The 14653-nt window shown below is 37.3% G+C and overlaps 1 protein-coding gene across 11 annotated transcripts in view; it reads left to right on the forward strand.

Annotated features, from left to right (window-relative positions):
* The window catches only part of lmo7a (LIM domain 7a), a 46422-nt gene that overhangs the window by 8832 nt on the left and 22937 nt on the right, over positions 1-14653 (forward strand). For all 11 annotated transcript variants that reach the window (XM_079427095.1, XM_079427099.1, XM_079427091.1 and 8 more), the window contains exons 4-7: positions 2993-3099; positions 12227-12257; positions 12955-13068; positions 13693-13888. In XM_079427095.1, coding sequence (XP_079283221.1) covers positions 2993-3099; positions 12227-12257; positions 12955-13068; positions 13693-13888 — 448 coding nt within the window. The remainder of the gene's footprint in view (positions 1-2992; positions 3100-12226; positions 12258-12954; positions 13069-13692; positions 13889-14653) is intronic.

Below are 14653 nucleotides of genomic sequence, written 5' to 3' on the forward strand. Positions count from 1 at the left end.
TATCCAGTGCATTGTGATTGGCCGAATACCTCAAGTGTGTGACGGAAATGTTACGCCCCTTACCATGTTGTGATCCCGTGTCCCGGCGCGACAAGACTAAAACAATAAAACCCACTATAAACAAGGCATTTGTTGCATTCAGTGAGGACATAATTACTGATTATAATGACTCATACAGTCTTTTGCACCGCGCCGTGCCGTGTAAACATAACACCATGTCTGCATTTGTGATCGTAGAAACTCCAAACAAGCAATACTCTACACTGCTCAAAACTCGCGTTTGAATAGTCAGTAGCAAATTCTTTAAATATCGAAATCTACTTCCAGGTTGTGAGTCAGAAGCACCAGACTGTCCTTGCGACGTTGGAATTTCGCCACTTTATAGTGTTCACAGCCATTCAAAGTGTTCACATAGTCTACTCTCTCCCAGGATCTGGAAACAGTCCTCCGTAAAATGCGCTGCACATACTCGAATATTTGTCTTGTACTGTTCTGGAACAGTGTTGTAAATATAACTTAACCACTGATTTCTAGTTGTTTACTCATTTGGAAGGCCAAGCAAAGTACTCTCGCTTTCACAACGAAACACACAGCATCTCCACGACATTGTGCCGGCGGCAGCAACAATACTACAGCGAGAATAAAAGTTACACCTACTTTCACTACGTATATGTTTGGATGGTGTTATGCAAATCGTCCCACACTGTGATGTAGACATGTGGGGGCGTGTTTGAATGAGCCGTTTTAGGAAGGCGTGGTAGAGTCTAAACTTTTATAAAGAATGTCTCTTTGGTTTTGAGACTTTAATCTTTGCAACTTTACAGATCTTATGCACAAACAGCTTGTAACACTCCAAAGACAAAGGAAAACATGAAATCCCATCATATGACCCCTTTAATCTACCTGTATGCTGACACACTCTTCACACAAATGTACTTTAACCTTAGATTGCAAACATATCACCAGTGATGCCTGTGCAATACATTGCTGCATAAAATATGAATGTATGGTATACAACAGCTCCAAATTCCTAAATCATAATCAATCAACCAACCAGCAGTCGCTAATCAGTGTTTGACAGGCGGCTTGATAGTTTGGTCAGAGGACTGTAATCACTAAATGAGAGTTTCTGACAGGTTTATGTGCACTGACTGTAAAGATAAAGATTTTTTCTGCATCATTATGTCTGCATGATTTCGTTCTTGAGATGAATTCTGATATGCTAACTAATGAATGTTAAAACTTGCTTAAGTGAATTAAAGGAATTTTTACTATGCAGTTGGTTTGACCCAAAGCTATGCAGTTTTCAGATGCTATTTCTTTGCTAACTTATTTGTCCCATTCATTTTTAATTTTTGCTCATTTATCTACAGTAGTTAGTAATCTGTTTTTGCCAAATTCCTTTTTACTAAAACATTTACATAAGCATTTACATATTCTATTTATTATAATTAGTAATGCTCTATATATTGTACAGTATGCCAACTGTAATGCTATGTACAGTATGCTAATTGTAGTAACCTTGGTTCGGCGCCTTTTTCAAGGACACAAAAGTTATAGATCCTGTGTCACAAATAGCTGGGACTGAACATGTAACTTTTGTGTTGTGTGAAACCTAAAACTAAACTTAATACATCTGAAGTATTCTGCTGTGGCAAGGTGATATTGTTATAGGTAGAGGTTTCTGACAAACTCCAGCCAGTGATTGTGTCATTGTCCTGAAGCTATCTGTGCAAAATTATTAACGCCTATGGTTGGTCTTTACATGACCTGTTAAAGAATTGTAGGTCATTTTAAATTCCATGTAAAGGTCTGTTTGTTCCACCTGCTCCAAGACAGCATTTAGCATTCAGGTAAACAGGTGACTAGCGGAATTTTTTCATATCTTAGCTATTTTGCATAAGTCTATAGGTTAAAGGTTAAGGACACTGATCAAGCTATTGGAGTGTGAGAATTGTTCTAGGAACAGAACGCTAAGAGACATCTTGTTGATGTCAATTTTCTATGAACTGCATTTCAGACACGCATTTGTCACTTTTAAACACAGATGAAACATACTTCAACAGATACTTTGACCCTCACACAGGGTCAGGGTGAGACCTTTGACTCTGGATTTAACAGTTTAAGCAAGGAGGTGATTCAGAAGTGCAGCTCCTCATTGCCATCTGCTAATAAGCATGTTTGCGGTTTAAATATAGACCAGAGCACCATGTGATTATTTTAGAGCAAGCTGGAAAGCAGGAAAGGGTGGGCTGCACGCTCTGAACAGCTCATCCAGATGGTTGTTCGAATCTAATTGAAATGATGTCAAAACACAACATCAGTGCCGTGATAGTCTGCATTCATCAACATACCGGATGTGTATGTGAATCCACACACACAATCTCTAGTTTCCTTTATATTTAAGCATTTCCCTTCCCACCCACCAAGCGATTTTAACACTTGCTCGGGGGAAATAGTTTGTCGTTTCAGTCACCTGTGTTTCATGGCAACCCGGTCTCCAAAATAATCCACCGCCCTGAAGATTCCTCAGATATTCTGCTGAGAGATTTGAGTGGCGGTTTCTGGGTGTGAAAAGGGAGAGTATGCTTGAGTTTATATGTTTGTGCACATGTAGGTATGTGTCTGGGTTAGTCTAGAGCGAGTGAAACGGGAGAGCGTGTGTGTGTGTGTGTGTTTGTGTGACTGCCATGCATGTGCGGGGGAGGGGACTAGTGGTGTTGACACTCTCTGTCATGTTTTTGCACCGCCCCGAGGCCAAACTCCTGTTCTCACAGGTACTGTCACAGGTCAATCAGTGACGTCCCTGCCTTCATTCTTTGCTCTTGTGGTGTCACTTTTTATTTGCCACCTGCCCTCTTTCGTCTCCTCCCACTGCTTCAGCTCACTGGACTGAACTTTGGATGCAATGATTTCTGAACTGCGTGTGCCAAAGAGTTCGCATATGACTTCTGTCTAACCCACAAGGTGGACACACATTCTCTGTCGACAGGACAACATCAGCCTCTTCTTAAAAGCCTGTGCAAAGCTTGGACTAAAAGAGGCCCAGCTTTTCCACCCAGGAGACCTTCAAGACTTATCCACACGTGTGACTGTCAAGTAAGTTTTGTTTTTTTCAACTTACAATGTTCGGTAATATGCTCGACCCTTCTCCAGTGTGAAAATAGCAGTGGTTTAGCTGCGACAGAATGTGTCCAACCACTGTTTATGGCTCACTGGATGGTGATTTTGGAAGATCTTATTGTCCTCTGGACTCATATCCACATATTTTTGTAAAACAGGCTTGAATTACCAAGCCAGTTATTTAAATTCATTATATGAGACTCAATGCGAATGGCTATTTTTAATACATTTATGGGACGTGTTGTGGTTGTTGACATAATAGCTTTGTAACATGTATCATACAATCGTTCCCAGCTTGTTTTGTTTGTGAAAATGAATTGAATATTAAATGAAAGTCATGAATTAGATATGCCCTTTTGTCAAGTGAAAAATGAAAGTTTTTGAAAGAAGAGCCAATAAATGAAGCAGAGCAGAGGTGAGTTGCATTGAAACTATAATCTGATCTTAAAACAGCAGAATCACCCTCATCAGTGAAGCATAAACTCTCACTATCGTTGAATCAGAAGCTGACAGTTGGCTTGCGTTTGTGTAAAACCGAGATGAAGAGAGATTAAGGACTTTTTGCATGTGTGCTGTGGGTGAATTTGCCACTCGCAGGTGTTTATGTCATGTGTAAGCTGTAATCATGCTATATTGTTGTAGATTCAGTGTTTTGAGTCAGCCTATACCTGTGACCAGGGTGGAAAAACATGGCATGCTGATCAACCTGTTCATATTCTCACAGTTGTGTCTTCTATGGTTACATCGTGAGATCTGTCAGTCCAGCTCTGACATGTTCATCACCGCAATAGCACTCTGATATTTGCAAACAAAACCACTAAGTAGTAGGTTATTATATTTTACAAGTCACTTAAATGAACTAGAACATTTGTGATTCAGGTTCAAAACAAGGGTTCGCAAATGTAATAATTCTGTCATCATTTATATACACTCATGTTATTCCAATCCTGACTTTGTCTTCCATTGAAGAAAAAAGGAGACATTTTGAATAATGTGCCGGTTGCAGTTCAAATTAATGGGAACTTTCAAGCTTTAAAAAAAAGGAAGTAAAGGACCAAAAAATGATATTAAAAGTAGTTTGCTTGACTTGTGCGCTATTTTCATGATTCATTCCAATATTTTAAATTATTTATATTAATTATGCAAATTACACCAGTGTGTTTTATAAGAATTTTAAAAAATGCCAACATCCCTTTTTTTTAGTACCAATGTGATTTGAAAAAAAAACTTTATATACATTTCCTATTTTAATTTAAATTTTGTTGTTTTTTGTGATTTTCATTAGTTTTGTGTGTGTGTGTGTGTGCGTGTGTGTGTGTGTGTGTGTGTGTGTGTGTCTTATACTGCATGCAGTTACAATGAATGCGATATTTTCCAAGCCTTCCAAATAGCTGTGACTAACAGATCAGTCATTCACTGATAATCTTCTTCATCAGTGGTTTGTTAACCAGATCATTGAATCAATGAGTTGAACTTGAAAACTGGATAAATTCAGTTTGTAAATGAATCATCGAGATGCTTTTATGACCTGATTGATCCGTTTCACCAAAAAGATTAATTCTTGAATTGGGAAACACTACTGCTCCTGTAAGCTCTTACGAATTCTCATGAACCTGGCAAGGAACATGTCAAATGTCAAGTTTTTCAGTGAATAACGACATAAGTTTGGTCCGTTCCTCACATAAACGCTTCATATGACCTCAGAAGATTTCGAAAGAATTACACCACACAAGTCACAGTCAGAACCGTATTAATCATAACTTTATAGTGCTTTTTTGTCATTTTGGAGTTTAGCAGCTTCAGTTCTCCTTCACTTAAATTAGCGTAAAAAAGAGTTCTAACAATAATCTTCAAAAATTCAAGTTATGTTTTTCAAGGAAGAAAAACAACATGAAAATGATCATTTTTGGTGAACTAATCAGTGGATTGTCTGCAATTGATTTTCATATTGGTCCTGTGTTTTCTCATAGTTGATCCTTTTGTGAACCGGTTCATTTGCCTAAGGTGTGTTCAGCTCTGGCTTCAACTAGTCCAGCACAAATTATTGGTGCGTTTGGACAATTGTGACCTATCAAAACTGTATCACATCACATCCAAATTAGTAATGGTTCAAATATGTAAAGTCAGCCTGCCCGTATTGATAAGACTGCTTTGAATATGGCGAGGGAGGGTTGGAAGTTTCTGCCTGTCGTGTCATTGTTGCCTCAGCTGAAGTGACAGTGCCATCAGATGCTAAGATTAAACAAAGCGAGCCTCGCTGCATGACGGTTACCATGCCACACCCTCACTGCCATGCCAACCGTACAGAGGCTCTGATTAAACAGGACTCATCCAATCCCTATAGGCTATAATTATAATCACTTACTCCACTTGTATATGTCTGAGGATGTGTGCTTGTTGGTGTGTATGAGGGTTTATCTGCGTCCACTGACAGGCATTTGTCGGAAGGGTTCCAGGGGTCCTAATTTTAGAATTGAAAGGTCACTTTTTGACACTAGACGAAGTGCAGCAGTGATATGATTCTTGACTGTCTGTTACTTTTTATAGTTTGTTTTCTCCTTCATTCTACTGGTGTAACTACATCTTCAGGAACATGTTTGTGTTTACTTAATAAACCGTTTTGGCTTGTGTTCTCTGTTGTGGGTTTGTGTAGGCCGTGCAATTTGCATATACTAACTGTAAGCTGGTCAAGAATTAGACTCGACCCGCTCTGCACTGCAGTCCAGCAGTGATATTTAAACTTTTTTTTTTTCCCCGACCCTTGCCAAATCATTCGAGCAAATGCCATGCATTTTTTGTGTTCTGAAGCGATACATTGTTTGTGCCACTTTCTGCTTCAATGCTCTTTCACCAACTGCTAATAGCAGTATAATTTGTACGCTACATTAAAGTTCTCTGATCTCTCACACTGATCTGAGGTTTATAGCCCTTGTGGTGTTTGACGTCGAATGTTCACAGTCACACAGAAGGCAACGTGAGGAGATATTGCAGCTTATTGCCAACAGGCTTGAGATAAGCAGGTCCTGCATTCATCATTACTCATCGGCCCATGAAAAGCAAGTGTCTCAGAGAGGGAAACAACTCTGGGTCATCTGTCCCTCAGGCAGCCTCCTCCAGCACGACAGCTGCTCATTTCATGGCGTGTTTATATCTGCTAATAAACACGATCAATATTTACTGACATACTACCTAATACAACTTATTTACTTATATATACTACCAATCAAATGTTCGGGGTTAGTTTTATGTATATAAAAGTATTTATTAATAATATGATTTATTTTAATGTTTGTTTTTTAATGCTGTGGTTATGTTAACAAAAAGTTCATTATTCATTTGAATATTCTAGATTATTTATATTAATTCTGCAAATTACGCCAGTAACCAGAGTGTTTTATAAGTAGGCTATTAGGTGTTGTTTTAAATGCCGACATCCCAAATTCAATTTAGTACCAATGTAATTTGAATGGAGTTTTTTATATTTATATGTTTTCAAGTCCAACATAAGACAGATTTGTAAAATTCATTTTTTATTAGTGCTGTGTAAATGTAGGATGTATTGAACATACAGGCATGAAGCTTCTTTGAAAATAGGTATTCTAGTGGTGGTTCAGAAGGTTTCATTACTTGTCACTGTAGTTGTGTGAACTTTGTCTCTGCGTTTTATTATTGTCTCATCCAGTGACTGTATTGCTGTGTTACTAGTGATTGCATAAAGTTAATGATAAAGAATTATATCTCTTCCTGCTTTCCAGTAGCTTATAGAGTTGTGCATTTTAGTGATTTAGAGTGTTGATAAAACCTCACTTTTTGCCTTCAAACGGTGCTAATAATTATGGACAATCATCAGTTATCGATTTCAAGAGGAGTCGTATTGTACATAGCTTCAAACAAGACAGCCAAATTAACCATAAAAGAAATGTGATCACAAATGCTCTGGCTTCATGTCATGCTGTATCTGTTTCAGAGGTTTTAAAGCAGTAATGTAGTGTGGCATTAACAATAGTGTTTTTATTATCTGCCGATATCATCATCTCATGCCCCAGCGCCGAACTGATTCCCAGATAAACCTGACTTCTCTTCTCTTTTTTTTTTTTTTGCTCCTGTATTTGCATTCATATGTCTGTGAGCATACGTGTGTGTGTGTGTGCGTGTGCGTGTGTCTGTCATTGTGTCTAGGGGTGGGGAAGGACGCATACAACTGAAATACCATCATAATAGATTGATAACAGATATAAGTAGTGTAAAAAATAAATAAAATAAAAATAAAAATAAATAAAGACAAATGATAATAATAATAGTAACAATAAAGACAACAAATGTTATTATACGGCATCTGGTAGCAGGTTTATGAGGTTCACTTCTATTCCATTTCAATGTTACTGGAGCATGGTCGCTAATGACAATTGGATGAATCTTTGATTCGGAAATGTTTGATATGATAAAATTACTGGTGAGAAAGAAATCAATGCGGGAATATGAGTGATGGACTGGTGAGAAAAACGAGTATTCTTTAGCGTTTGGGTGTTGTAATTGCCAGCCATCGCCAAGACCAAAATCACTCATGAACTGTTTTATGGTTTCTGCAGATTGCCAAATGTGTTTATTTCTTAAACTAGATCTATCTAGTGCTGGGTTGAGAACTGTATTAAAATCACCTGATATTATGACTGGACAATTAGAAAGATTTGAAATAGAGGAAAAGAAGTTTTGAAAAAAGATGGGTCGTCTGTGTTTGGGCCGTATAGATTACCAATTGTAACTGGGCTATTATCGATTGAAATATTTATAATAATAAAACGTCCCTCGGGGTCTATAACAGTGGTATTATGAATAAATGAGATTTTTTTACTTATTAAAATGCAAACTCCTCTTTGTTTTGAATTATATTGAGCTGAGAATAAATGACTGTACTTTGATTTAATTTTATCTTGATCTGCGTCTGATAGATGTGTTTCTTGCAAAAGGCATATGTCCGCTTGTAGTTTATTTCAATGGTTCAAGACTTTGACCTTCTTTGCATGAGAACCAATTACACAAACATTCCAGGTTAGAAAATTGATAGAAGACATGTTATGGAAAGGAAATTAATATTACTGTATGAATGTATGAGTGCCGTGCATGTATAGGTGTGAGTGTATATATTTATGGAGTTATGACTGTATGTACATGTGTGTGCATAACATGTTAATGTTGTTGGCAGACGAACAAAACTGAAGAAACACAAATGACAGTGTGTATGAAGCAAAACAACAGCAGCAACAACAGCAATACAAGGAACATTAAATACTGACATAGTGTGAAACAATGATATTATGTTGGGAGGGGGGGCGCAAGACCAAGGTGCAACATGAAAGCTAATTTCATGACTTAAAATGTGGTAAAGAGAGAGGGGGGGGGGGGGGGGGGCAAGGTAAGGGTGATCTATTTTTAAATTCATGAACAACAGTTACTTATATCGGAATTGAGAGTGAAGAGTTCAGAAGAGCCAGGGGGTAATGTCTTTATCACGGTATAAATGTCCATTTACTCTTCTCTTAGTACATGCAGATGTTTTGTTTGAGGTTGGTTGCTGGTTATTTTTAGCTATGTTTAAGTGAAAAAATACTATAAAATGGAAATGTTGAATGTTATATTCCTTTTTACTAGATCTAAATAGGGTCAGCATATTTTTTTAAGTAAAAAAATAATATTTATATTCAGCTAGACTGAAAATGCTCTTCTTTTTCAACTTCAATTCATCAAAACAAACCTGGAAAAAATATTTCCAAAATGTTAAGCAGCACAACTGTTGTCAACATTGATAATAAGAAATTAGAAAAAAAATACTTTTTTATCAGATAAATGCAGCCTTGGTGGGCATAGAGGACTTTAAAACATTCAAAAAGTCTTACTAACCCCAAAGTTTTGAATGATGGTTTAACTCCAATTAGACCAGTAAATAAGTACTGTTGGTGCACTGTTGCATGTTGAAAGAACCACTCTGGGTTCACAGTGTTGTCAACTGCAATATAAGATTTTCATTATAAGAGTTGTGGGAGAATGAATAGGTTATTTTATCAATGGTGTGTGGCACTGGATGGCATCGGTGGTGTCTGTGACATAAACACTGGTACATTGTGAATTACTCAATTGTCCACACTGACAAACAAGAGATGCGTTTGTTCGACACGCTCATCAGGCTAGTGAAAATTATATCTTTACAATGTTTACTTTTGGGTTATAGCTGGTGATTCGGATAAGGATATATCAAGTCTTTTGGGAGGCATTAAATCAATCACAGCTGATGCCTCCATTGAAATGTTTATGTTGTATCATAGGGCTGTGAGTGAAGACTTTATAAAAAGTAAAGACAACGAAAGAGTGATACAATGATACATGACTCATTATTAGCATTTGTTCATAAAACCAGGAACATTCTTTACCCGCTGAATGTTACTGAACTGGGCTGTGAGCTCTTAATATCCCAGCTATGCACACACACCCTCTAGTATTAGGCTTTGTAAATAAGGGGTGTTGATGTGTCATGAACCTGCCCGACCATTGTCACTGCGTCATTTTATTGCATTACCTAAAAGGGACTGGCAGGTCTTTACTGCATTTTTATGGCCATGAATCATTTCGATATTGAAGACTTGAAAATTCCAGAAATATGTCTTGGATATTGTGTAACTGAGAGCTGGACTTTGTCCCTGTGTAAGTATTTTAGATTATGCGTAGGCAATATTCTATCTCTATTGTAGACTAGCCTGCTTTTTCACTGCACGATATCTGCATGAGCCTCTGTGGTTTGGATATTGTTTAAAGTGAAACAGCATAGTATCATTTAGAAACTTCTATTGTGTTCTACTTTGACATGACACAATAATCACACAGACAGAAATGGTTTGGCTTCTAGAGAGAAACACCTCCTAAATGTCAATGTGACTTTCCCACGGGCTACAGCACTTGTTTATGACACTGACTGTATCTTCAGGCCCTAAAACTACCAGAAAAGAAAAAAAAAACAGCTTTTGGGAATGTAGCTTTGATTCTGAATTCATTACACAAATATTACAGAATGCAGCAGGTTGATGTTTTCTTTTGTGAGAATGTAACAGTGCAAACATTATATTCTCACAAACAGTCATTGTTGCAAACAACATTTTTTTTTTTCTTTTGTCTTGGGAACGATTAAGCAATTTGACGCAGTCTTGTACTTGTTTAGATGCATTAGTTCAAAGCATTTAAAGTCTGTTGTGTGAATAGAGACCCCATTGAAAAGCATTTGTCCCTGATTATGTCTGACAGTATTTTGAGTAGAAGAATGAGCTGTTGCAATTGGAATGTTCCAGCCACAGTTCTCTTACTAAAGGATGCCAGTGCCACTACTTTTATTTTTTAACATAACAAACTTAAAGGGGTCGTTCACCCCAAAAAGTCCATATTTGAAAGTGACTTTTTAATAACTATACTGGCCACTCTTTTCAAAACAATGAATTAGAACAGATGCTGTCAAGCTCTATAATAATAAAAAAGTTTTAGGAAAAGTGGTCCATGTGCTATCTTGCAATGCCAAAGCCACATATTATTGATTTTTTGTGAAGAAGAAGCCAAAATGTAAGTGTTGCTGACTACTTTTATGATGCATTTTATGGGTTTATGGTGTGTTTGCATTCTTTTTAATGTTTGAAAAGTTCAGTCATTGTAATTGCAAGGAAAAGAGGACCAGTAGAACATTTTTCCAAAAAATCTTCATCAGAATAAAGTCTTATGGGTTCATGACAGCTTAAGAGTGAATAGATGATGACAGAATTTTCTTTTTTTTCTTTCTCCGTTATCAGATTGGATCAGAAATGCTGATTTAGCTTTCCCTTTCAAGATCAGTGCCTTCTCCGTTAGATAATATCTTTTGATCTTTTTTTTCCCCACATAGGATTTGCTGATAAATAAATACCTCATATTCATATGAGTGAACAGCTGATCACATGAAACCAAAATACACCCTTGAGGTTCTATCTTTTCTCACCCAACAAAGAGTCTGTTGGCTTTTTCAGGGCTCATAAATGATCATTAGGTAACAAGCGTTTAAGGCAGAATATTCTTGACTTTTTTTTTTCCAGCAGCTTTGTAAATGTGGACTTTGTTCCAATGTCAAGTTTCCTCTTACGTCTTTTATTGGAGCAATAAATTGTTGCTATCGGGAGCAGTGAACGCCTTCATTCAGCAAGTTGAACATGTCATACAGGTTCACCAGCTTGAAAAACACACAGGTCGCTGACTAGCATAATCGCTCTCCAACCTCTCATCTGTTGAACACTGTAGCTTGTGTCATAAATCTTGCATCATGGCTGTCACAGCTAAAATGTATTGTATTGACTTTGAGAGCGTATTGTTACTGTAAGTATGTGCTCTGTTGTGTCAGGATGGTATGCACCTACAGTGCAGGTCCTCCCAGTGTCACTGTATTGTATTTTTTATATCTCTAGGGAAATGGGTGTAATTTTATGTTATTTCATGTTAATGCATAGGCTAAAAGTTGCAGGGAAAACCAAGTCAAAGTTTAACTAGTAAGACTGGGACCTCCAATTCAGAGAGCAAATGGCTGAAGTATTATATAATCTCCTTGGTCAAAACAATAGGGAAGAAAATACCTCAGTTACACACACAGCAACAGGATGTCAAGGATCTTAGTTTCAAAATTCCATTGATGTTTTACATAGAGGAATTTGGTATTTTTTTATTGTGATCCTATTTGGTCTTTATGGGACAGTGCTCATAAATAACCTGTGAAGGACAAGAAGGTGACATAAAAGTAGAACATACACAGTACATGTACTGTGTCTTATCGTTGTTTATGTACTTGTCGCATTTCTGACATAAGATATATACTGTCAATTTAGAATGGAGCTAGTTTTAGTAGGGTTATTTAGCTGTTGTTCATCGGGTTGTTTGAGTGCGTATCCTTTTGTATAGAGCTACCAGGAGCTGGCCTGATGGGATTGTGCTTTCACCTTCTAGCTCATTCACCAGGGCACACAGAGACCCAAAACATGCCCACTGTTTTTTATTGTCTTTTTCCCAGGCTGTGAGTGATTAACCAAACACCTCTTCTCCTCTACAGGCACCAGGAGAGCAGCAGGAGGCTCAAAAATGTAAGTGAGTTATTTGGATTGCTCATGTTTATCTCCTAATTGGTTCATTTGGAATATGCTGTGAGTTTTAGGAGTCTGGCTTCATTCGTGCAGTGTCAAATAAAATGCTCACTTTGCAGCTTCCATATTGCGGTTTGTGGTTGTCTATTTATCTCTTAAAGTAGCTCAGTGGCAGTATATAATGGTAACATTTCAAGAGGCTTTATCTAAAACTCAAGTACTCTGCTCAAGACACCTCTCTTGCGAACAAATGCAGTGGCCCAAAGGGGGTTTAAACCACCTTAAATGAAGTGGGAATGTCTGAACAAAATACGCAGGCCATAATATACAGTCATGGCCAAAAATCTCGGCACCCTTGGTAAATATGATCAAAGAAGGCTGTGAAAATTAATCTGCATTGTTAATCCTTTTGATCTTTTATTTAAAAAATCACAAAAATCTAACCTTTCATTGGATAATAAGAATTTAAAATGGAGGAAATATCATTATGAAATAAATGTTTTTCTCAAATACACATTGGCCACAATTAACGGCACTTAAAAAGTGTCCTAAAATCAGTGGCTTTTAATCTTGCAATGTGATTTAACATGTTGACATCTCAGCATGTAGCCAGGGATGAAGTAGCTTTGGATTTTATCACTGAATCATGTCTTTGTTGCGATGTGTTCTAATACAGTTGTGTTGATTTGTTTCCAAGGTTCTGATCACCATATACTGGTTGGGCAGAAAGGCACATGCTGATCCTTTTTATAATGGACCTTACCTAAAACTAAAGTCTTTCGAGGGATTACTTGGCAAAGCACTATATAAGGTAAGATATGTATTGACATTATGTAGTATTTGACTGTAGTATTTACTTTTAGATGTTAAATTGTAGGGCTTGAATACCGTGGATTCTTCTAGACTAGCTGACCATGTAAATCTCAATTTATATCCATTCTGGTATTTAAAATGTCTTGCTAAGAATGCAGCAGACTGGTCTCATGGTTTAACTAAATATTAAGGAACAGTGAGCCAATAGCAATTAATTGCTTTTATATTGACTTTTGCATATGGGAAAAAAAAATTGAATTTGAATTGCTATTTGAATTTAAATTGAATTTTACCATGCTTATTATATTATTATAGATTTGCCATCAAAATCATTTTGTCATTAAACCTGCCATTTAAATTTAAAACGCTGCATATTTCATTTATTGTAGTCAGAAATAGCCATTCGAATCTTTTTGTTAATACACATCAATATCAGAATAGAGTTTAAACACTTCTATGTACATGATCAGTTTCAATGGCATGACTTGCAATGGAAAAGACAACAGATTCTCATGAGCAAAACTGTTTTTATGCACTGATCGAGGCTGTATGCTGTGTTTGTGTTTTTCCCTTGTGCATGCTGTGTGTTAGTCCCTCATACTCACACCCTTGTGCTCGACAGACACTAGAGGATTGCACATCACTGCAGGGCAGCGTGCGAAACAGCTCTTGTAGAGATAGCTGGCACTCAGAGAAAGAAGAGCTCTTCCCACTACGAGCCGGACACAGGAGAGAAGATTCTCTAGACAGCCTCAACTCACTGGGCTCCAGAACTTACAGCACATCCTCAGACGCTACACTCAAAGGAAGCAGCGAGGGTAAGACTCTTCAGTCTCTTAAGTCTCTCTTGTGTTCTAACTTGACTTTGAGGCAGTCAGAGATGAGTAGTTGTATGAAAGTGAAGTTTGGTCTCTCATTTTGACTTTTTGGACCACAAAAAAAACAAAAAAACACTCAAGCAGAGCAAGTGAAATAAGCTGTGAAGTGCCACACAAAATAAAAACTTTACTTGAGCTGCAGTGTAGTTTATTTATTAACTCAAAACAAATGCTTGGTGCCCTCTAGTGGTATATGAGTGATACCATTTAAGGCTTTTGTCATGAGCTATATTTTGCTGACTGTGACAGTCAGGAGATACTGTTTTGAAGGAAAGTGCAAACTTCCATCCTCTCATACTCTTCTGCATGGTTGCGTTTCAGTGGTATTAGCAGCTTTCTACTCCATCACGGTCTCAGGGGCTCAATTGCAGCTCATGAGGAAGGTGCTGATGTAATTGATGTAATTAGCAGCTGATATAATTAGTGTTCTGGGCTTTCTACACGTTCACTACAGTGAGACATTTTTTTCTTTTTCCCCAGTGACCTGTCAATGAGTCAGTTGCTTCCCACTGCCATGTTTACTACATTGAAGTATGTGCACGAGTGCGCTACAAAAAAAAGAAAAGAAAAAAAAGGTTGTCTTGTTGTCTATATTTGGACAATGAAGAAATTTTCGGAGAATTCTACCATTTAAAAGTTAGAGATTTTTTTAAAGAAGTCTCTAAGACTTAGCAAGGCTGTGTTTATTTAATCAAAAATACAGTA

The sequence above is a fragment of the Barbus barbus genome, assembly GCF_936440315.1.
Source record: "Barbus barbus genome assembly, chromosome: 10".
Classification (NCBI taxonomy): Eukaryota; Metazoa; Chordata; class Actinopteri; order Cypriniformes; family Cyprinidae; genus Barbus; species Barbus barbus.